The sequence below is a fragment of the Epinephelus fuscoguttatus genome, linkage group LG23 (assembly GCF_011397635.1).
Source record: "Epinephelus fuscoguttatus linkage group LG23, E.fuscoguttatus.final_Chr_v1".
Lineage (NCBI taxonomy): Eukaryota > Metazoa > Chordata > Actinopteri > Perciformes > Serranidae > Epinephelus > Epinephelus fuscoguttatus.
This window is the reverse complement of record NC_064774.1, coordinates 15,502,142-15,527,001: the sequence shown is the minus strand read 5'-3', so window position 1 is coordinate 15,527,001 and position 24,860 is coordinate 15,502,142. Positions and strand designations below refer to the sequence as shown.

Below are 24,860 nucleotides of genomic sequence, written 5' to 3'. Positions count from 1 at the left end.
GTCTTTAACTATCATCTCATTGTCTTTTTATTTTGTGTCTTTTTTTTAAGGAAAAACAAATCTTGTTCACTCATGTAATATAGAGAGATCAGACCCACTTGTTTTATATATGTTAATTTTTTTCTGTAAAGCCTTAGTCCTCGTATTTGATTTTATTTTTGTAGATATGATTAAAAAAAAGGATGTATAAATTATTTTCTTCTCCCTTGTTTTTAAAATTGGTGAGATTGTTTAGCTGCACAGAAGGAAAAGAGAGCTCATGTCTCAGATTCATGTGTTTTGTGAGATTAAAAAGAAACTGGATAAAGGAAATGAAAATGTCGTTTGTGAGTTTTTGATCTTTGAATTTAGGAAATTGTCATAAATCTAGGGCAGCACGGTGATGCAGTGGTTGGCGCCCTCTTGCTGTTGCCTCACATCTAGATGGTTTCTGGTTTTGTATGTTCTCCCCGTGTCAGCGTGGGTTTTCTCCAGGTGCTCCAGCTTCCTCCCAGAGTCCAAAGACATGCAGGTTAACTGGTGACTCTAAATTGTCCGTAGGTGTGAATGTGAGTGTGAATGGTTGTCTGTCTCTATGTGTCAGCCCTGTGACAGTCTGGTGACCTGTCCAGGGTGAACCCTGCCTCTCGCCCAATGTCAGCGGGGATAGACTCCAGCAACCCTGCGACCCCTAACAGGGTAAGTGGTTATGGAAATGAATTAATGTCAGCATTTAATGTTTGTCAAAAATTCAGAAGTGCATCTTCTTACAGGCAACATAGACAGAAAATGCCACCAAAATAATATAGGGTTTCCATCAATGTATTTATTTAGACATTAAAGAAAATCTATGCAGAGCCTATGTCGTAGCCCACAGGCGTGGCCTACACCGTTTTGAGCATTTATAATTGTGCGGTGGTGTGTCTGTGTCACTCTGCAGTTACACCTCCACAGCACTAGTTGGCAGTAGAGATATCTGAAGTGCTGTAAAGTTTAGTTGATTCTAAACACACATTAAACACACTAAAACATTAAACATGGCTTAATAGAGACAATTTCAAACACAAGTACACAAATCAGCTTCACTATAACTCGCAGCATTCACAGACAAACACTTGTCTTTATCTGGACACATTTTCCCCACAAATACAACATGCTAATGTTTTTAGCACAAGCCTATGGCATTTTACATTGTATTAAGTAGCCTAGCAGCTAGTGAACTTTTCCTCTACTCATATGCAGGGACAACAGCAACATTTAACAAAGGTAACGTTACAAAATTCAGCTCCATTACAGCTCACAGGGTTCACTGACAAAACAACTGTCTTATACTAAACATGCTAACATTATTAGCACAAGCCTATGGCATTTAACATTGTATATATGTTAGGCCCAGCACTGCCAAAATTCAAACTTGTAACTACATTATGTGTCACCGGGTTTCAACCAAAATTAAGGGTTAAAACATAGCTACTTTTATCAGAGAGCCTTTCCTGATTTTTACTTGAGCTTTAAAGTTCAGTTAAAATGTCTTATTTCCTCAGTTTGTATAAGCTAAGTAAGTTCTTTTAAAGGTTGTTGTTTTCGTGTCTTGTCTGTTTTAATTATTGACATGTAAAGCACCTTGTAACTCTGTTTTAAAAAGCGCTTTATAAATAAAAGATTACTATTTTGAAAATCCCCACCGGAAGCTGTGAAAGCACTCCGTGCCGGTGTGCGGAGCTGCTGGGGGTCCTCGCACAGCCGCTCAGCTCAGCCACGCAGCGGATGCGGGGCCGGGATGAGGTGCGTGTCGCTGCCTTTTGTGCGGCTTCCGTGCGTCGATTAAAGATGCGATTAAACAGCCGAGAAACAAACAAAAACAAACTGCGTCAAGCGAAAACACACCGAGCAACACTCCGGTGATGACCGAGCGTGGAAGCTGCGGACGGATGCGCGTCGGGAGAAAGTGAATTTGGAGGCACTTTGGCTGCTCGGCTCTTTGTGCTGCAGGTTGCAGCTTTTTCCTTTTGGACTGAAAGGTAAGACACCCCTGCATGCATTCTGGGTAAGATGTGCTTTTTAGTGTGTGGGCATTAATATGATAACACCGGCTTTAAAGCAAAAACTACACATCTAACATTTGCTTCTTCTTTTTTTATCATGAATGCATTTTTATGTCTGTATTTGCGCTTGCTCGCCTGTCAGAGCTGATGAGCTGGCAGATAACAGTATCGATCACACTGAATACCACTAACAGTGTGAGCCTTCTCACTGTGACTCAGAGCTCATCTACCGGGTCTTGCTTTGTGTTTTTATCCGCGCACTTTAACCACTTTGCGCTTTTACGCACCGTATGCCAAACTGAACGCCGCACACTCCACACTCCACGTCTGGTAGATCCACGTCTCCGTGCTCATGTGAGATGTGTTTAATGTGTGGTCACCAGTCTGTTGCACATCACTTCATCCTGGGTGTGTTCTGCTTTGTCTTACTCCTTTTGTTTCCTCTGGTGTTACATCTCCCTCAGCGCGGCCGCCGCAGCTCATTCTTCACTCGTCGGTCATCATTATCTTTTAATTAACGCATGTATGTGTATGTTTGTCATGTAAAGGCCTTGAAGCCTGGTCTTGGGTTGCTCAAGGGAGTTTGTATTGAGGCAGCAGCCACGCCTTGCTGGCCCACTGCCACCCTGAGGCCTGGAGGCCCCCGGGAGCCACACAGGCAGGCTGGTTACCCGAATCTGAGGCAGCATGCATTTGAACAAGATGTTTCATCCCGAGCTGACAGGTCAAGAGAAACATGTAACAAACTAAATACACTTGCACTCATGTTGTTTAAACTTGATAAACCTCATAAAACAAGTGCAGCTGTGCTTCATTACCCCACAGCATCAGCAGAGATTCACACTCATGCAAAAAAAAAAATTTACAGCACAGGGCTGCAATGGTATGAGATTTTCACAGTATGAAAACCGTCTAAAAAAATATCGTGGTTTCATTGTATCACGGTATTACAGAGTTTATCCAGTTCAATAGGACTTTATTTATCCCAAAGGAAATTCTGGTGCCAGAAAATGCTTCAAATTACAGAAACACTAAATACAGTAACAACAATTAATGATTCATAACCAGTACCAACCAGACAACCAGTGGGTTCCCCCGGTCAGGGTCACTCACTGGGCCCAGTTTTAGAACAATAGAGCAATAAATATTTGGCAGAATATACAAATATACAAGATAGAGGTGTTTTTCAAGTAACAGAAGCAAAAACCAGTGCCTTAAAGAGTAACAATAGGAGTATGATAAGTTTAAGAGTTAGTAAAAATGGACTAAAATGGTGGAGAAAAACAGACTGCTCCTGATAATCAATGTTATATTGAATATGATGTAACAATGACAAGTAGTATTGCACATGACTGAGAAAATGATATTGCACTACACTGACAAGTGATCGAGATATTGAAGAATTCCATCGAAACAGCTCCTCGTAGAGTCTCAGATGACTTAATGATGTCATCTGATGTGGGTGTTTGTTCTGTTTTAGTGCTGCTAGATCTTAGCACAGCGTTCGATATTGTGGATCACAGTATCATGATTGACAAGCTTAGATAGTGGGTGGGTGTCTCTGGGAGTGCCCTTGACTGGATTTGCTGCTGCCTTTCAGAGGGGAGTTTTTTGGTCCTTTCAGGTCTAATACTGCAACTCTTTCCTGCGGTGTACCTCAGGGTTCTGTCTTGGGTCCTGTATTATTTGCTTTATACATGCTTCCACTGGGTCAAATTATTAGCAAGTTCACAGGCATATCATATCACTGTTATGCTGACGACATTCAACTTTATGTCTCGTTTAAGCCTGATAACACAGACAAACTTGCTGTTCTTCACAACTGTCGGATGTCAAACAGCTAGATTAGTTTCTATTGTAAAAAGAATATTTATTAATATTTATATTAATGAATTGATCTCTCAGAACACGACCTACTTCCAGTACCCTGCTCCAGACTGAAAAACAAAAGGTGATGGCGCCTTTGAAATGGTGGCTCCAACACTATGGAACTCTCTTCCATTAGGTTTACGGTCCGCGGTCTCTTTAGAAAGTTTTAAAAAACAACTGAAGACCCATCTTTTCAAAACGGCCTTCGTCCCACCCTAAATTGTCCAGTGCTTGTTCCCTGGTGTGTTTTTGTTGGAGGCCTCAGTGGCCTGCATTTGCTCTATGTTTTACTTTCTTTTGTTGCCTTGTTTTTATTTCCTATATTGCCTTTGTTTTTATTGATTGCATGTGTCATTGTTTGAGTGCTTTATTGTGTTTTGTGAAGCACTTTGTGAATGTTGGACTGATAGGACTCCAGAGTGGCATGCAGGGGGTGAGGAGGTATTATTATCAGTCAGAATGACCCTTAAAGGAATAAAAATGGAAGAGTTATTTTTGGTTGAAAATATTTTGTTACTATAATTGAAACCATTTTGTTAATGTAAGAATGTGGGAGAGATTCTTTTTATTTTTCAGTATGGTAGATGAGAAAATGTACCTGGTATGATAACCGTCAACTTTTACATCACGGTATACCTTGAAACCAGTATATCGCTGCAACCCATAGTGTGGCAGCAGTTTTGGTTCTGGTCAGTGTGTTTCCACGCTGCACGTGGAACCTCTCACATCCCAGATGATGCTGAACAGGGACTCCAGGGTAAATCAATCGGCGGTGGATTGATTACAGTGGGAGAGGCTCGTCAGTGCGATCAATGGGATTGACTGTCTCAGACAGGGTGGGAGAGAAACACAGCTGGTTTTGTTTATGTTTATGGCACAGTAATGTAGTTTGGAAGCCGTGAGAAACTCTGCTGCTCTGATATGTTGAGAGAATGACTGGAAATACTGCTTCGGAGCTAAGATTTTAAAAGGAGCATGTAATAGTGTTGTAATCAGGAGGTTTTAGTGGCATCTAGTGGCGAGGATCTCCTGATTAGAATTCCCTCAATGTTCATTGCTCTGGAGGTTTTTACTGAGAGCCGACTTATCTGCAGAGGTCTCGTCCTCTTCGAAACAAACCGACCCAAGGGCGTAAATACAGACAGTGCAGGCAGTGCGGTTGCACTGGGACCTGTTGGGTGGAGGGGCCTGATTGCCACCTGGAAATACAACACATTCTCATTCCGACCTCATCACATATCGACGTTTGGTCATGGAATTTCCACGTCCAGGTACGTTGTGAAAGATACCCTGGGTGCGTTGGTTGTCGACGTTCTGGGACACCGTGTCAAGTTCTGCCTGTTACATGCATCGTCTTCTTTCAAAATACACACCTGTTTTCACAGGAAACGCACTACGTCGGTACAACAACACAAATTGACGTTTGTTTTCTTCCAACAATTAATGCACATGGTTAGGTTTAGGACAAAAGGACAGGGTCTGGCTTTATAGTCTTATGGGACGCGACCGCCGCTCTCCTGGGTGAAAGTTGGTGTTTGTTGGACCCACTCTTCCTACTTTGACTTGCGACGCCTTAACTTTTGTTCTTGTCCGCTGCGTTTCCACCCGACGCCGGCGAGCACTGTTAAACTATAATGTTGACCGGCGGCATATCGTGCTGAAATTAAAGGACAGCATGATATGACTTAAGGGGCACAGAGCTCGGAGTAGAGCCGCTGCTCCTTCATGTCGAAAGGGGTCAGTTGAGGTGGTATGGGCATCTGATCAGGATGCCTGTTTCGGCCATGTCCCAGTAGCAGGAGGCCCCAGGGCAGACCCAAGAACATGTTGGAGGAACTACATATCTCATCTGTCCTGCGGATGCCTCAAGGTCCCCCAGGAGGAGCTGGAAAGGGCGGCTGGGTACAGGGATGTCTGGGGTGCTTTGCTTGGCCTGCTGCCCCCATGATGGATGGATGTACACTGAAGAGAACATACTACTTATATTCCACTTCTGCCAGTATACTCCCCTAAATCCCACACACTGGACCTCTAAAGCGCTATCTTTCCTCCTGTGCTCTGTGTCTGACTCTGTTGTGTCTGGCCCAAGACCGATTGACCGATATACACGTTTGACTGTCAGTTCCTGATTGTGAAAAGCTTTTTAAGTCTTCATAAGCTGCAGCAAAGATAAGTTTTCATGCCACTAGAGAATGTGTGCTCTCAGGTCAGTTCCATTTTTAATCAGAAAGCTCGCAGAGTGCTCTGCTTGGCTTGATGATATGACAATGGCCCAGTGTTTTCCCCCGTACAGCGTCTATGAAAGGTGATTTTAATGTTTTATTGTCTCTTCAGTCACTCCGGGACATTAACATTGTTGTTAAGTCGTTCCTGTGTAGCTCTGGCTTCATGCATGGGCTTGTTTTCTTGCTGGAAAATTGTCTCCCTGGTGGCAGGATTCCCGCAGACTGCATCAGTTTTTTGTACAAGATTTCTCCATATTTAGCTGCAATCATTCCCCTTCTACTTTCACAAGCCGTGCAGGGCCTGCAGCAGAGAAGCATCCCCTGATGGTTGACATCAGGATTCATTAGCTCCTGTGTGAAGTATTGTAGATCCTTGGAAGTGGATCATTTTTAGTGCAGCGTTGTACTTACCATGGGTCTGCTTGCAAGATGTCCCAGCTGAGAAGTCCATGTGTGAGTCACATGAAAGCCATTACTGCAAACTGTAGTGTCTGATGTGGAAGATGGACACAGGAGGTCACGGCTCAAATTGAGAGCATGAGCTTTGGTATTAGATTAAGAGTGTGCTTGTTGTATGTCCAAATCGGAAAGTACCTTTTGGGGGAAAAAATGTTACTGCCTGGTTGAAAACTCAAACCTAAAGGAGGACGTTACAGAGAAAATGACCAATGTATATCGATTAGTCATGTTGTGTTACTTACAATTCCTGAAACTAATGTTTTTCTTGCATGCCACCATGGTGAATGACGAACATATTGATTTGTGTGCCAAGAAAATATCCCCCACACCATTACACCACCACCACCAGCCTGAACCGTTGATACAAGGCAGGATGGATCCATGCTTTCATGTTGTTTACACCAAATTCTGAACCTACCATCTGAATGTGGCAGCAGAAATCCAGACTCATCAGACCAGGCAATGTTTTTCCAATCTTCTATTGTCCAGTTTTGGTGAGCCTGTGTGAACTGTAGCCTCAGTTTCCTGTTGTTAGCTGACAGGAGTGGCACCTGGTGTGGTCTTCTGCTGCTGTAGCCCATCTGCTTCAAGGTTGGACGTGTTGTTGGTTCAGAGATGGTCTTCTGCAGACCTTGGTTGTAACCAGTGGTTATTTGAGTTACTGTTCCTTTCTGTCATCTTGAACCAGTCTGGCCATTCTCCTCTGACCTCTGGCATCAACAAGGCATTTTCACCCAGAGAACAGCTGCTCACTGGATATTTTCTCTCTTTTGGGACCATCCTCTGTAAACCCTAGAGATGGTTGTAAGCAACAAAACATCCGTTTACAAATGTTCACACAACTCTTGCAGTATTATCCAAGTCTCATTTATCCATTCTCATGCTCAGTACTTCCCAAACAGCATGAGTTGTATGAGAGTTTAACAGATGTTTTTACATAGTTTTGCTGTTGCTAAACATGGCCCCCTTTTGGATTCATTGTTCGCCATGGAGGCATGCGAGAAAAACAAAGTTTTGCTCATGAATTTGACATAACACAGACAGAGTAACTGATATTAAAATAATCATTTAGGTTACAAAGTATTCCTTTAAGTGGAGGACAGAAACGGATTCAGAATCGCAGCCTGGTAAATGATTAGTGTCTCTGTCTGTCTTCAGAGGTGTGTATTTGAGGCAGAATGAGAGGAGGGGGGATGTAGAGTTGATGTTCTGGTTGCTGTGGCAACAACCCCCCTCCTGTCTTTTCTCACCCCCAGCCTCCCATTCATCCCCATTGTAGTAGTTAAGCTCTGTTGCCCTTGGAGACCACAGGGGACAGTTGGGGAATGTGGCGTCTGGACAAGTACATATCACACATGGAAAGAAAATGGAGATGAACCAGCACAAACAAAACATATTTTCTGTGTTTGTAGAAATGAGACGCTGTGCACATTCTCCAAGGTCATCCAGTTTTCAGCTTTGCTTGAGTCATTCATGCATGAAACTGGAACATTTTAAAGTCGCTCTGATGTTCTACCTCCACACTGGAGACTCGTAGCCTAGAATAGAACATGGCGTAATTGCCCTTTATTGGCTGTGAACGCACTCAGGGCCAAATCACTTGAGTCTGCTCATAAAAACTCCCTCAAAGCGGAAGAATGAGCCCAGCTATGTCCTGTGTGACACACACACTTTCACACACCTCAGAGTGCCAACATTTTAACAATGTCTCTCTTCTTGTCGCTGTTACTTGGCATGTTTCCCTCTGAGATGCTTTTACTCCTGTCTGATATGACAAATTATCCACTCTCTTCACTCTCCTCTCTCCGCTTTCTCTCTCACACTGTTTTCGCCTTTTCCAAACTCACCATTTCCATCATTTATCTTCTTCTATCTCACCCCATCTTCCTCCCCCATCCTCCCCTCATTTTCTCAGGCCTCCAAGATAGATTCCCTCAGGAGTAAAGTGGACTTGCTGCGCCTCCCCTTGGCCCTCTCCACCAAGTCCATCAGCAATCGTAAGAGTCAGCTGGGCGTGGTCTGGGAGAAAGGCGGCGGCGGCCCGGGGGCAGGAGGGGCTAGGAAACTCCGCCCACCGCTAGCCTCCGACATGGACAACGAGTCGACGTACTCGGGCTACTCCTACAAGTCGTCCCACTCACGAAGCTCCCGCAAACACAGGTACCAGACCACAGATCGTACTGTACGTAAGTGGATCACAACTGTACTAGCCAAAGTCAGTTTTTATTTTGCCCCGTACAAATTGTTTTACCTATTAGTGGTTTTCAAATCGCAACAAAAACTAAAGCTGCCATGCAAGCAAGATGCTGTCGGCTCCTGTTATGGCACTCTAGCGATGTTTTTCAGAAACTTGACGTGTCTTTGAAAAACAACCCCATTTTATTGACCTTGCTCTCAAACTTGCAGCAAAAGCCCCGTTTCCACCAAACACTTTAGGTATGGCACCTTTGGACCCTAAAGTAACCCTTCAGACATGGTACCTAGACCCTAGGGTTTCCACCGCAAACAGTACCCTTAAATGTGGGCGAGGTTGTCGTCACTCACTGCTCCCTCCAGCACTCACTGTATTTCCTCATTATCGGTGACACAGATGGAAGTCTGCACCTCATTTATCGTCCACAGAACGAGATTTTTAGAACAAAATAGAACAGGCTGCAGTGAGAGTCTCTCTCCATGGGATATTTAAAAATAGCAAGTTTGTGCGTTTAGTCCTTCTCAGGCAAGCTCATGGGTTGAGTGTTGCTGGAGCCCACAGGAACAACACTCCCTGACGCTTTTTTTTTTCTCAGAGTGAGGATTAGAATATATGTAGTTCACATAATCAGGTCTAAATTAAAATATATAAACCCTTGAAGATCCACTCATTACTGAAAGTGTATGTCATATAAAAACTAAAGTGATGGTCAAAGTTGTCACAGTGAAATTTAAGGTTTAATTGAAATGGTCGCCTGCACTTCAGCTCATTAACTTTATCTATTGTTGTGAATGCCTGATCAGTAGTGCACATGTGCAACTCTCAATAGAGATGAGAAGGAAGCAAGGTGGCTCACTCTTTAGCTATTTACATCATCGCCTCTGGAACTTTCCCGATTGGGCAAGTGAGTTGCTAGATTTACTAGCCCAGCATTTCACTTGCCCCAAACAATTGGGGAATCCTTACTGTTTAGCTCTGCATTCAGTTTACAAAGACTGAAAAAAATGGCAAGTATTTACACGTGTTTAGTCAAAATCAGTGAATCTGGCTCTTTTGCTAAAATATTTACGCAATCAAATATGAAAATAGTTTGCTAATTGCACAAATGCAAAAGGAATATTTCCAGATATATTTGCAGTATTATATATATTTTAGCATTTAAAAAAAGAACAAGGTAGAACTAACATTTTTCATCAATCAACAGAAAATGAATTTAACTATATCAGGGGTGTCAAACATATGGCCCACAGAGGACAGAATCGGCCCACCAAAGGGTCCAACTAGTGATGGCCAAATGAAGCCTCATAAACCAATTTCTTTATTTTCTGACCCCACCAGATGGCGCTCTTGGTTTAAAGATAAAGGCTGAAGGACTTGCAATGAAGTGTGCTTTCAAACCTTTGTTGAACAGACAGCGCCATCTGGTGGCTTCAGAAAATAAAGACAGTGGTTCATGAGGCCTCATTAGCCATCACTAGGTCCAACCAGGCTCACTGGATGACTTTGCACGCCTGTTGTTGCGCTTGTGAAGGCCGAGAGATGTCAGGTTTCAGGAGCTAGATAAAATGTGAGAAGAATACGTCATGTGAAATGCAGCTTCAAAGACTTTCAGAGAATCAGTAATATTAACTTATTTTTCTTGAGATTTCAGACTGTTCAACATCTGTTTTGTAAATGGGTGAGCGTTTTCATAATGCGCTTGATCCACTTGAGGTCAAACTGGACTGAATCTGGCCTATGAGCTAAATTGAGTCTGACACCCCTGATTTAAATGATGGATTATTTGTTTCAGGTTTTTCAAGCAAAAATGCCCCAAAATTGTCTAATTGAGAACCCAATCAGCCAATAATCAACAATCAAAATAATTGTTAGTTGCAGCCTTAGAATAGATGCACAGAAACAAAAGGACACGAATTAAAGGTACCACATATACTTAAAGAGTGGAGACTTGAGAAATTTCAAACTTTGGCGCTGCCCAGTGGTGATATTAAAAATGGCAAGATACCATAATCACATAAAAAATGTACCTGTCCTGGCTTTAAATGCTCAAATGAAAAACTGTAAAAGAAGAAATTAGGGTTCAGAGATTAGATTAGGCTTTAACACAGTGGCTTTTCAAATAATCATATCAGCGACTGGAGGATTATATATAGGACGTGCCACGACGTGATCCATGATAATAAACCATCTCTGACTTCTACGCTTTTTCTTTCTCTCCAGGGAGAGGAGGGACAGGCATCGCTCGAAGAGTCGGGACAGCAGCATCCGTGGAGACAAATCAGTGACCATCCAGGCTCCAGGAGAGTCGCTGCTGGACGTCGAGTCCACCAGAGGAGACGACAGGGTGAGAGTTAGATTTGAATCACTCCTCGTTAGCTGTGCTCTGTCGTGCGTCACCAACACTCCTCTCTACTCTCTCCTCAGGATGACAACTGGGGCGAGACGACGACTGTGGTCACTGGCACCTCCGTGGACAGCATCTCCAACGAGGACCTCACACGGGTCTCTAAGGACATTGAGGATTCTTCGCCGCTGGAGTGCCGGCGTTACCTCGGCCCAGCGTTGGGCGCCGTCCTGGGGCTCTTTGCTCTGGTCACTCCTCTGGCCTTCCTGGCGCTCCCTCAGCTCCTTTGGCGGGACACACTGGAACCTTGCGGCACACCATGTGAGGGTCTTTACATTTCTCTGGCCTTCAAGCTCCTGATCCTCCTCATCTCCACCTGGGCGCTTTTCCTCCGCCCACCCAGAGCCACTCTGCCACGCTTCTTCATCTTCCGTTGTCTGCTGCTGGCGTTGGTCTTCCTCTTCGTTGCGTCTTATTGGCTCTTCTACGGGGTTAGGGTGCTGGAGCCCAGAGAGACGGACTACAGGGGGATTGTGGGATATGCAGCATCTCTGGTGGACGCGCTGCTGTTCATTCAGTACCTGGCCCTGGTGCTGCTGGAGGTCAGACATCTGCAGCCTGCATTCTGTCTCAAGGTTGTGAGGACCACAGACGGAGCCAGTAGCTTCTACAACGTGGGACATCTTAGGCAAGTGTATCAGGATTATTTGTCTTTTTTTAATTGTTAAACTGTGCTTTTTTTCTATTTTAAATCTGTTTTCATTTCAGATTTTAAATTTGTAAAAGAGTAAAAAAAAGAGTATCTTAAAAACTACCCAACAGATTTTCACCTATTATTTATTTATTCATTTATTTATTTAATTGTACAGTTAAAAAGGCATATGATATGACATTATGAATTCAGATTACAATATTAAAACAGCCACTACAAGACAGAAATAACTAATAATGACAGACAAACAAATATAAAAACAAAATAGAAGCTGTCATTTAGGAATTAAGGAGCAGAGATATTCATAAAGACACTGAGCCTTTCCTTTTTTATTGATGAGTGCAAAGGACAGTACAAAAACAAAGAAACAAGCTGTTGTAGATATGCAAACCGTGTTTTTACTATACTGTGGGTGGTTATTAAGGGCACTCGTGTCTGTAGTTAAGAAGATAGAGAAGAAGGGCTGAGCAAATAACACTAAGAGGGAAATACATAATCTACACAATGATAAGAGTAATATATACTTGTGCATATACATTAGGGATGGGAATCACCAGAGGTAGTGATGGCCAAATGAAGCCACATGAACCACTTTCCTTATTTTCTGACCCCACCAGATGGTGCTCTTGGTTAGTGATGGCCAAATGAGGCCTCATGAACCACTGTCTTTATTTTCTGACGCCACCAGATGGCGCTGTGTGTTCAGCAAAGGTTTGAAAGCACACTTCATTGCCAGTCCTTCAGCCTTTATCTTTAAACCAAGAGTGCCAAAACAAAGAAACTGGTTCATGAGGCTTCATTTGGCCATCACTAGCCAGAGGACTCGGGATATGATATGATCGCAATAATTAGGTCACGATACAATATTACTGGGATCTTGCGATATGCTGAGTATTTATTACCTTTTTCCCAAACTTTGTCAGTTTTACCTTGTAATATAACGTTTTTCTGTCTGTTTTCCTGACTTTAATCATTTTTAGTGCGGCAAAATGTGATGCAAAGCAGACAGACTGACCAATACCGTCACAAAAACCGTTGGCAGATTTAACGCCCTCTGTGAGGCCAGATTAGGTGCGTGAATGAACCACTTCACATGCAGGTGTTCTGATGACTGAATGGCAGCCCCCATGTAAGAAGCGTTGTCTGTTACGACCACAATCCCCCATTCTTGTGCTGCATTTTGCAGGAAGTCTGCAACGCTTGCTGTGACTTTCATGTGCTGCTCCAGTTTGGTGAGACAACAGTCACCAGTGATAATGCACCATTATAGTCACATATGAATCCACTGACCTCGAAGTTCAGGTGTCACAAGTTAACGCCACCCTTCCTGCTGTACCCAAAGATTCCTCAGCTTTATGCTTGACTTCTCTGTAGAGCTTGGGTACGGCTTTGTCAGTGAAAAAAACATCAGGACAGAGACACATACTGAGTGTTTTTAGCATGTGACTAAAGCCTTTGTTTGTCCACTGTATGGACTTAAATCTTTGTGCGTGAAGGAGGTGATGGACTCTCTCAGAGTTCGGTGCTAGTTTTGTCAAACTAAAAGCGTCCAGTATTGATTGATTTTTTGGCGGAGTGGATTTAGCATTAGCTTGGCCGTTAGTGGCTAACGCTATCTCTGGATGGTAGAGTGCAAGGTGAGCCCTCATGTTCGTAGTATTTTATTCTCACATGACACTGCTTGCAAATCACGTGTGTCATACCTAAGTCCTCTCCTTCCGTATGAAAAAATCCAAAATAAGTCCAGATGTTTAATTGATAAGTCCAGACTATGATAACCATATTCCTACTTAAAATTTTCCACAGCATGAGACTGCATACATATTACTTAACAAAATTTGGTTTCAAATGTTCTTGCAAAGATATTAAAAAGCATTAAAGTTAAGTGTCTTTCCAGAGAAGCTCACATGGGAGTCCAGAACAGTACCAAGGTATTTAAAATTTTCCACAGTTTTAAAACGTTGGCCATCGAGTGAAACTGGCTCTGTCTTCAGAACTTTTTTCATGAGAATAATCAATTCTTAAATCTTGGCCATGTTTGTCACTTGCTGATGTGACACCGTGTCTAAAGGGCCTTAGTGTGGGCCAGGTAGGCAGCTTCACCCAATGGGTCTGTCTGCTGTAAAAGACCAGCTAAGGCCATGTCATCAGCATATCTAGATAATCTGAAATATCTAAACCCCCCAGTAAATGTAAGGAAATTTGCCCTGAAGCATAGTTTTATAATTCAGATCTATTTTCTTCTATTTTAAACTGACTGTGTTTTGAATTTTAACTGAGCACAGCCAAAACTAGGGCGGCCTACACTCTTTGCTGTGCCTGAACCCATCCTGTGTAAACACAGATGGAGGACAGAAGCTGCTGCTGCTCTGCTGGCTTGCTGCTCACTCTTCCTCCTCTGTAGGCACAGCACGGCGCCATATTGCTGACCAAAAGTCGCCCAACATAGCAGCTGTGCACTTTGCACATGCAACCATATGTAGGTGACACATAATTACAACAAATAGACCACAAGTGATGTTACAAAATGTTATGCTTTTTATACCTATAGTCAGCCGTGCAGCAAAATAAATACACAGTAATTAAAGATAGTTGAGTGTTTGTGTGTCTGAATCACTTGAAACTTTGTGATGATGATTCAATGCAAAATAACAACATTGTCAAACATTGAAAGAACAAGAATAGCTGACTGTGAATGCTGTCCAGTCTGTCATCAATTCAGAATAAGCCTGAACCAGACTGCATTTGTCAATTAATGAAAATTCTGCTTAATTTTTTTTATTCGTGCTTTCTAATTACTCTCCTTTTGTTAAAGCTATTTTTGTCTGTCTCATAGGCTCCATATTCTCACAGTAAAGCAGACTGTTTTTTCTCATGCATGCAGCCCAGTGGGAGTCTGTTCCTGCTGCGGGTGGCTTACCACTTCCTTTATCTGCGTGTTAATGTCAGAAAGCTGTCAGGTCGTCACGGGTAATTGACACCTATAACGGCTCCTTGTGTTGAAATTTCCCAGTTAAAGGGAACAATGTTGTGTTTCTTCCTCTGTGTCATTCATCTCAGTATTCAGCGAGCAGCAGTGTGGGTTCTAGATCAGTACTACAGTGACTTCCCAGTGTATAACCCCGCCCTGCTCAACCTGCCCAAGTCCATCCTCTCTAAGAAGATGTCTGCCTTCAAGGTCTACAACCTGGGGGAAGGTAAAACGATCTTGTGTATTTAATCTTTTCCATTCAGCCGGTTCTGCATCAGAACAATTCTACCATGTGTATGTGTGCAAAGTAGGGGTGTAATGATCCAACGATCTGGAGCGATACATATCGATTCAATGATGAACAATCCTATATTATTGATGCAAAGTGAAAACATCGATCATCATCTTTAGGGTACACCTTTGTTTTGAAATTCTTTGTCACGGTGGTGTCAAGTAGCCGAGAGAAAGACAACAAGGAAGTTTACCTCCTGGGCTTTACGCTGGATAACCCTGGAGTTTTATGAAAAAGATTTCTTCCAGAAAGGTCTCTCTGACAGAAATCCCTGAACGCTGACTTATATTTTGTGCTATTTTATGTGTTAGTGGAGTCAATTTAAAAACTCATTGGCCACTTTATTAGGTACACATTGTTAGCACGAGGTTGGACCCCCTTTTGCATTCGTAACTGCCTTAATTCTGCCTTAATACTCAGGTAGGCTGTGGTGTTTAAACCATGCTCAGTTGGTACTAAGGGGCCCAGAGTGTGCCAAGAAAATATCCCCCGCACCATTACACCACCACCAGCAGCCTGAACCGTTGATACAAGGCAGGATGGATCCATGCTTTCATGTTGTTTACACCAAATTCTGATCCTACCATCTGAATGTGGCAGCAGAAATCCAGACTCATCAGACCAGGCAACGTTTGGTTGTCGTACATTGCTTGTGGTAACAATAATATAATAGTACAGGTGAGTCTTACCCCCTAAAAATGAGCAAATTAGTGTGCACATTGCATCGAAAAAACTGCTCTACTTGGCAGACATGCTCAGGATGTTGTTGCTCTGCCTGCCGATTAGGCAGATAGGTCGTCTCTAGTGATGGCTCTTACTATCAGGGCTCTTAGGCTTTGGAACAGCCTGCCCGAGGAGATGAGGCTCGCAGAATCGATCACTTAAATCCCATTTTTTTAGACTTGCTTTTATGTGATGTTGTCTTTTTATTTCCTTTTTGTTTTGTTATTTTATTGCTTTTGCTGTTGTTGGTCATTTTATTTGTAGTCATTTCTATTGACGTTGGCAGCACGGTGATGGCGGAATGATTAGCAGTGTGGCCTCACAGCAAGAGGGTAGGGGGTTCAAGCCCCTCTGTGTGGAGTTTGCATGTTCTCCCTGTGTCAGCGTGGGTTTTCTCCGGGTACTCCAGCTTCCTCCCACAGTCCAAAGACATGCAGCTTAATTGGTGACTCTAAATTGTCCGTAGGTGTGAATGTGAGTGTGAATGGTTGTCTGTCTCTATGTGTCAGCCCTGTTTTTGTTTTTGAAGGTGTCATGTAAATATAGTCTTTATATTATTAATTGCAGTGTTTCTGTCTACAGAGAACAGCACCAATAACTCTACAGGTCAGTCCAGAACCATGATCACAGCTGCTGCTCGGAGGAGAGACAACTCTCACAATGAATACTACTACGAGGAGGCAGAGATGGAGCGGAGGGTCCGCAAACGTAAGGCTAGGTGAGGACATGCCCACACAATTATATATTTAACAAATAAAGCACATACAAAGACAGAGACTGAATTTGAAAGATATGATGGAGCTTAATGATCCCCACGAGTCAGCTGAGTAATAATCTTTTTAAAAAATCTTTATTTATAAAGGGCTTTTCAAAAGAGTTTCAAAGTGCTTTACACATCAATAATTGAAACAGACAAGACATGAAAACTTCTTTTAAAAGAACTGATAAAAACACTATAGTGTGTAAAAATGGAGGAAATAAAAGGCAGTTTAAATGAACTTACAACTCAAGTAAAATCAGGAAAGGCTCTCCAATAAAAGTATGTTTTAAGAAGGGACTTAAAAGAGATCACTGACTCGGCCAACCTCATTTCCTCGGGCAGACTGTTCCAGAGCCTCAGGGGCCCTGACAGCAAACACTCTGTCCCCTTTAGTTTTCAGCCATGCCTCTGCCCACGTTAAAAGCCTGGCAGCTGAATTCTGTACAGTATGGAGTCGATTAATAGGTTCTTGATTCAGGTAAGAAAAGAGGCTGTTGCAGTGATCCTGGCGTGAAGAGATGAAGGCATGTAAAACTGTGTGTCTTGAAAAGTTAAAATGGATCGTATTTTTGAAATATTTCTAAGATGATTAAAAACATGATTGCACAAGCTTTGTGATACACTGCTCAAAACTTAAATTACTGCCAAACCAGACTCCAAGATTTCCTGCAACAGGTTTGATATTTTCCAATAGGGGACCAATTCAGTTGAAGAAAATATTTTGACTTCCAGATTTTAACATCAGTAAGGCAGTCACTGAGTGAACACATCATTCCAGGGTCTGTGGATGCTAACGGGCAGGTACATCTGTGTATCATCGGCATAAAAATGAAAAGAGACACCATGTCTCTGAATAATGTGCATCTACAAGGAGAATACAATTGGGCCCAGTGTCGACCCCTGAGGTGCACCATACTGAAGAAATGAAAATGAAGAGAAGTGGTTGTTGACAGAGACACAAAACCTCCTATTCATCAGATAAGATGAAAACCACTTAAAAGCTGTACCAGATATCCCCACCCCGTGCCTCAGTCTGTCACAGGATGTTATGATCGATGGTGTCAGAAGCTGCACTAAGGTCCAGGAGTACAAGTACTGAACACAGGCCCTCGTCAGCAGCCGTTAAAAGGTCATTGGTAACCTTAAGTAGGGCATTTTCAGTGCTGTGATATTTACAGAAGCCAGATTGAAACTATTTTTAAAAATGCTGTTATTTCCTAGTACATAGAGAAGTTGCTTTAATGCCATTTCTTTTCTAAGACTTTGGATATAAAAGGTAACTTGGAAATAGGTCTATAATTTTAAAAGAGAGGGGGATCCAGTCCAGGTTTTTTCAGCAAATGGTTCACACATGCAGTTTTAAAATAATCAGTGACACAACCAGTTGACAAAGAAGTGTTAAAAAGAGAGAGCAAGCAAGGCCCAACAGAGTAAAGAGTGGACTTCATAAAAGACAAGTATGAAACTGTTTAAAAGCTTAATTAGAGTAGATTTAAATTGAAGTTTCTGTCTCACTCACTCTGCTGGTTCTTTTACAAGATTGGTGGTGGCAGTAGAAGAAGCCTTTACCCACATCAAGCGCCACCAGGATGAGGAGGTGATCCCCTCTTCGCCTAAACACCCTCGGGAGGTGATGGACCCCAGGGAGGCGGCCCAGGCCATCTTTGCCCCCATGGCGAGGGCCATGCAGAAGTACCTCCGCGCCACCAGGCAGCAGTCCTACCACAGCATGGAGAGCATCATCAACCACCTGCAGTTCTGCATCACGCACAACATGACCCCCAAGGTAAGGAGGGTAGTTTAAGGTATTCATAAAGCATTTTAAAAATATGTTAAAAATACTGATGTAATGTGAGTAAAATTCATCTTTAACTTTTTTTATTATGGGCTTCTTCTTGTTTTTTGGCAAATGACTAATAATGTAACCATAGCTGTAAAAAGTGTACAAAAAGAGCAATTAGACTTAATGGCGTAGTAATCGTGAATAGTGATAAGGCAACACGATGACGTTATGGGAGACAGACAAAGCAAGATCGGAACAAAACAAAAACAGTTTTAGAGGTGCTGGATTATTTACAAGATGTTATCATATGTTTATTATCAACATGATATCAATATTTCATTTTTAGATATCACAGTTATCATCAATACCGATATATATCCATGTGTCCCTATTTTAAAGTTCAACCCTAAAAATGTACTTATGATCATCCAAATAAGATAGTACGGTGTGTTTTTTTTCCCATGAAAAACGATATGTAACTCTACATCTTTGTCTCATTTAGTATGCACTGATCTATTAATATGCAATTTACATTTTTTTTTTTTTTCACAAATCACAATTTGCCTCACAGGGCTTTACAGCATACGACTAGTGATGGCCAAATGAAGCCTCATGAACCAATTTCTTTATTTTCTGACCCCACCACATGGCACTCTTGGTTTAAAGATAAAGGCTGAAGGACTTGCAATGAAGTGTGCTTTCAAACCTTTGTTGAACAGACAGCGCCATCTAGTGGCTTCAGAAAATAAAGACAGTGGTTCATGAGGCCTCATTTGGCCATCACTGCATATGACATCCCTCTGTCCTTAGGTCCCTCGCAGCGGATAAGGAAAAAAAGTTCACCCCTGGTTAACACTATTAGCGCTGTCAGCAGTCAAGTACTTTTAAATGAACACTTAAGTCAAGCTACCGCTATAGCTCAACTAAGCCATTGAATTGGACTACTGTCCTTGTCCCAGTGTACAAACACAGGAGGGGAAACAATTTATTGACCAAAGTATGTCCAACTCTGCTCCTATGGGGGGAAATATGCCGCCTTTCAGCTTGTTAGTATTGGATCTTTTTCCGGTTGACCTATTACCTGACAGACCAAACATTCGACAAATAATTTAGCTACGGTTAGCTAGCGGCTAACTGGTGAAACATAAACATGAACTGCGTCTCCTCGTACATTATTCACATTATTACCTCGTCCAGTTATTTTTCTCCAATGTCATATAAATATACTGACTGTCACTGTTGTTCAACACCAATAATAGAGTTAGCATCGTTAGCTGCTAGCTGCCATTTCAGCCACATCCATGTTGAGGAATGTGTCCAGATAGCTCATATACTCTTAGTTTTGCATAGAGCCCCTTTAAGCTGTCATCTTGCCTGTTTACTTTAAACTGGCGTGAACAGAACGGTATCTGCTTAGAGCAGTAAACGTGACTGAATTTGGTTGAAAATCTGTTTATCTGCTGCTCTAAAAGTTCTGCCATTTATAAAGATAATATTATGTCTCCAAACCAAATCAAACTTGTATTGTATTAGTGCAACTATTCATAAACTGACTTGCAAATATTCTTCCTGTGTGCGTCTCAGGCTTTCCTTGAGCGTTACCTCAGCCCAGGTCCCACCCTCCAGTACCTGGACACCAGCAGGGGGCGCCAGTGGACACTAGTGAGTGAGGAGCCAGTGACTGCTGCTCTGCGTCAGGGCCAGGTCTTCTCACTCAGACGCCTGGACTTCTCCCTGGTCGTCACGGTGACGCCACTCCCCTTCCTGCGCCTGGGCGAGGAGTTCATCGACCCTAAGAGGCACAAATTTGTTATGAAACTCCAGTCAGAGACATCTGTGTAGGACAAGGGTGGTGAACGATAGTGCCGTTCGTAAGCGTGACGCCCAAATGATGTGGCTGAAACATCACAATAGTCAAGGCAACAGTAACACCCCATCACAGACTTTGTTCCTCAAATGTCATAAGATTAGACACTCAAAGTGCTGACTGTTAACTTCTGATGTTGTATTATAGACTGCTTCCAGTTTTCATGACACTGAAGTATTTGTGCTGCTTTTGGTGCTATTTCACTACACATTCAATGAAATAAGTGTTTTTGAGAAAAAAAGTTGGTCCTTTGGTTAAAAAAGTTACACTTAAATTTGATTTGATCCACATTTATTATTCAGGCAACAATTTTTCAATAGAATATATACCCATGTAGGGTGTGGACTGTTTTTGGTAAATGTACCAAGCCTTCTGAGTGTGCACTGACCTTTAAAATGCACTATCAGACCTGACAGGCTTCACTTTAGCTCACTCATTGCCAGAGCTAATCTTAATTCTCGTTTCCCTTTTTACTTGAACTTCTTGTTTGGACTTTCCAAGCTACAAACAGGCAGAATCAGACATTTACTTAAAGGTTCTCTGGTCTTTTCTCGTCTTTTGGACGTTGATTGGATTCACTGGCTGAATCGAAGGGGGGTGAAACTGCCTTTAAATTGCTTCCCCTATTTTTGATTCCACTGAATAGTGCACCGACGAGTGGACACATACTTCCCACTGAAAGTATATAGTAAGATACACTGGATTGACTTTCAATGCACTGAGCATTTCATAAAATGCGCTGTATTATTTCCTGCTCAGGTTTTGGTGAATCACTTCTCATTTCTGGAGAACTGAAAGAAATGTACTCCTACACTGGGAGGAAATATAACTTTGTTAGCACAATGTAAATACCAGTATACTGTATGTCCAATATCTCTGGTAGCTGATGTATTCACCTTTACATATGAGGTTTGAATTGGACTTAATGAGCTCCAACACAATACAGCCAGGCACCACCAATGTGCTTCTTTTTGGCAGCTTGATGTTTTTGATATTTTGCAAAGTGAGTGTGTGAATTTGTGTGTGTGTTTGGATCACAAAGTGGACAAAGTGGGCAACTGCCTCGTGGCCTGAGACCGTAAAGCCCCAGGTTCCCCTCATGTGCGTAATTGGATTAATTGCAAGTCTCCGGCACCAATTCAATATGCTGAATTGGCCAGTAAGGGCCAAGAAGGGCCGATTATGCCAGCGGTGCAGGACCATGTGTCAAATGTAGGGTGACGCGCTCACCAGCGGCCAGGCATTGACCAACAACCAACCATCAACTTAGTGTGTCGGGACCTATAGACGTACTGTAACAATGCCTCGGGGTAAAGTAGATGGTGGCAGCATGCAACCTCAAAAGGAATGGTTGCAATCTGCCATAAAAAGTATAGAAGAAGAATCTATGCACAATTAAAGCAGGAAGTACCTTGAAGTTTCCACCATAAATTGAATAGAAATAGAATAGAAAAGGCACAAATTGTTGCATAAAACTTTGATAGAATGCAGTAAATGAGGTGTTTAATGGTCAGAATTTCTTAGGGGAGGGCCCTGGCTAAATATGTGTCCCCCCAAATGTTGAAACAAAACCTACACCCTTGTTACACTACATTAATTATTTTTAGATATTTAGCCATGTGATCAAGGGAGGGCGTTGTCGGTCACTTGCCCCGCTACTTTGGTCCAGACTGGAGTATCTCAACAAATATATGCCGTAAATTTCATACAGACCTTTATGGTGCCCAAAATTTGTCCAGAATATCTGCCAGATGTTTCCACCAGCCTCAGTTGTACTTTGTTTAAAGCTAATTAGCAAATGTCAGTAGCCTAAAAAAAAAAGCATGTTTATACACTGAAGTAAGATGAACATGATCGACACTACCTTTTAAGACAGGTTCTTCAATACCTAACCTTGTGGCCCTGTCCTGTAGAAGTGCCCTGAGTCAAAATCTACTTTTCAAGACCTTAAAAAAGTACTTCGCGATTTAGCATTGCACTCCCATGACACTGTTAGGCTCACGAGAGACAGTAAAACAAAAAAAATTTATTCCACACATTCTCCTTTCTGGTCAAAACATGTCGCCAGAATTACCCATAATGCAACTCGAGTGGGGACTAAGAACTTTTGCGAAGCCAATTTGAGAGTTTTATCAGTAGCACGGGGTAAAATCTCTCAGTAAGCGAGAGACTGAATCTGTGACCATATGCTAACAACAACTGTCACTTCCTGGTAGACAACTGACAAACGATTTTAATTGAGATATGTAAAACTGGCAAACTTGGTTACTTCTGTTGTCATTTTCCAAACCGGTCTCACTCCCAACTCATCAAATACCAACGCTTGGAGAGTGGCCGTTGGCATCGCTACTGATGGTGAAACAAGGCACCCTTTGGCAGTGGTATGAGATGCACCAGGTGGCGGCTTAGTGATGGCCAAGTGAAGCCTCATGAACCACTTTCTTTATTTTCTGACCCCACCACATGGCGCTCTTGGTTTAAAGATAAAGGCTGAAGGACTGGCAATGAAGTGTGCTTTCAAACCTTTGTTGAACAGACAGCGCCATCTGGTGGCTTCAGAAAATAAAGACAGTGGTTCATGAGGCCTCATTTGGCCATCACTAGGCAGCATTCTTTGAGGCTCTGCGCAACTGCTGTGGTATAAAGGCCGAGAAAGTCTGTAAAGGGCAGGTGGGAGCAGAGGTAGATGTCTGTGTGAAACCAAAAGTCGGAGCTATTTTTTATTTTGCGCACAGAAGCTGTTGTAAAAAAACATTGTGATTCAGCCTATTGGCACGTCGTTTCCCATTAAGCATTTGATTTTTGGAGCTTGTGAAGACAAGCTGCGGTGCTCGCGTCTTTGTCCCTTGAAATTTTCACATCAGTTGCGTTGTCAGAGCAAGCCTGACAATATTACTAACCATCATGCAATGCACTCTGCAAGACGGCAATCGCAGGAAAGCGTAGGTGCTGCTCAGCTCAAACAAGCCCACTTCCTCAAAGGGCTAGCCTTCAGATGTCTTTCTACCTTTGTTAGACAGTCATGGGCTGGCTCAGCTTGGGTTTGGGCCATCAGCCCAGCACAGCAGGGATTTGCATCTCCATTACAAATGGGCTACCCGCTTGAAGGTGTGTCATTAGGAGCAGGAGCATGTCTTAAGTCCCTCATTATTTTTGCTGCATGTGTTTTTCCACAGCAGGGCAGGTAAAAGAAGTTTATCTGTCAGAGGTGAGCTGTTGCAGAGGTGCAGTAAGAGCCTGTTGTCTGCAGCTCTTCATTAACATCTCACTGTGGCTGTTCTGCTTTTAATCTTCCTCCTTGCGGTATTGGTAGGCTAGTTTTTATTGAGGAAAGGCAGCTAACAAAATTCCACTAATTTGGTGGTAAACACGTTTCATTTCCTCTAGATTCTTCACAATAAAGTTCCCCTGTTATTTTGTCATGTAAACGCTTTTATTGTGAAGAAGCAAAATAAGAGATGCAGGGTTTTCATCAGGACTAACTTAACAAGACTCATGCGGCCAAAGTACAAACCGGGACACAGGACAGAAACTAAACTCCAACCAAAGACGTTCAGTTAGAAGCTACAAACATACTGAGAACTGAACACACAGAGACTTTTGAAAACGCCTGTCTCATTAGTCTCCCGCAGACAGGTGAGAGGTGAGTCTCGCACCACACATGCTTGTTTCAGGGGGAAGAGGAGTCATCAGGGGTTGGTTCGGTTGGCGAGACGTCACCGCTACCTGCTTTAGAGTGGGCGTTTGTGCTTGTGGACCTACTCCAGAGACGAGGTCTACTCCAGGTCCACAGCACATCACATCTAAACTGATGATAAACAAACAAATCGGCTTGACTCAGCGCAGCCAGAAGTGGTCATGGTGCATGTCCTTACCTCAAAGTGACATCTTTTGAGGATGTTTCTCAGACTTCACACAGCTTCCTCTTTAGACACTGCAGTTGCATTGTCCAATACCCATAAACAAACCCCGGCACTTGCCCTTTAATTGCTTCAAGGTAACTGACTCACAAAAAAAACAGTCCAAAACCCACAGATATTCAGTTTATTATCCAACATAGAAAGTCAACATATGTTAAGCCAGAACAGATGATTTGCGTGTGTGTGTGTGTTTTCCTTAAAAGAAATCCTAATTCATGAATAATCAAAATAGTTGCAGGTTCTGTTGATTAGCTAACTGATTAACAGACTAATCATTCCACTTTTAGAGTACCATAGTGCCATAAGTATTGGGGTCAACAGGGGTCCTTCAGCAGGTAAATCCGGCCATGGGTTGATCTGTGTGCACATTTTCTTGTGTGTCTTGTGACTCAAAGATATCTTTTTTACACTACAGCTAGATTGCCTTTCCACTCAGAAGCAGCTTACGTGTATATTTCATTGCAGTTTTCTAAGGTTGTATTTTCCTGTTTTCAAATGGATCACTGTGTTGTACTTGAGTAAGCTCCTAACACTTGTCTCTGAAGAGCATTGTCTTTAAAAACGAGATTTACTGTGTTACACTGTGTTTTTTTAGGACTGAGTTGTTTTTTTAAATAAATATCTCACCCAAGCATTTGTCACATCTATGTCGCAAGTTGTCTGAAATTTGTCGTTATCAGGAAGTAACATTCAAGTGTGGGGGAGTATGGTCGTGGG

At 42.5% G+C, this 24,860-nt stretch overlaps 1 protein-coding gene across 2 annotated transcripts; it reads left to right on the top strand.

Moving 5' to 3' along the window:
• Nucleotides 1-1,586: 1,586 nt before the first annotated feature.
• LOC125884212 (vang-like protein 2) lies at nucleotides 1,587-24,767 on the top strand. 2 transcript variants are annotated; one of them, XM_049569062.1, is made up of 8 exons: nucleotides 1,587-2,000; nucleotides 8,493-8,737; nucleotides 10,992-11,115; nucleotides 11,196-11,803; nucleotides 14,888-15,024; nucleotides 16,396-16,531; nucleotides 18,113-18,359; nucleotides 19,941-24,767. In XM_049569062.1, exons 2-8 carry the CDS (start codon nucleotides 8,667-8,669, stop codon nucleotides 20,196-20,198), a joined length of 1,581 nt encoding a protein of 526 aa, XP_049425019.1. In that variant the 5' UTR covers nucleotides 1,587-2,000; nucleotides 8,493-8,666; the 3' UTR covers nucleotides 20,199-24,767. The 2 variants fall into 2 exon arrangements, with proteins under 2 accessions (XP_049425019.1, XP_049425020.1); XM_049569063.1 differs by lacking the exon at nucleotides 1,587-2,000 and adding an exon at nucleotides 2,459-2,547.
• The last annotated feature ends 93 nt before the right edge of the window (nucleotides 24,768-24,860 follow it).

Excerpts from the sequence above, each read along its gene's own strand:
- LOC125884212 (XM_049569062.1), top strand. The coding sequence starts at position 8,667 with ATGGACAACGAGTCGACGTACTCGGGCTACTCCTACAAGTCGTCCCAC. Across the intron at positions 11,804-14,887 it reads TACAACGTGGGACATCTTAG|TATTCAGCGAGCAGCAGTGT; the intron begins GCAAGTGTATCA and ends CATTCATCTCAG. Across the intron at positions 16,532-18,112 it reads GTCCGCAAACGTAAGGCTAG|ATTGGTGGTGGCAGTAGAAG; the intron begins GTGAGGACATGC and ends TTCTTTTACAAG.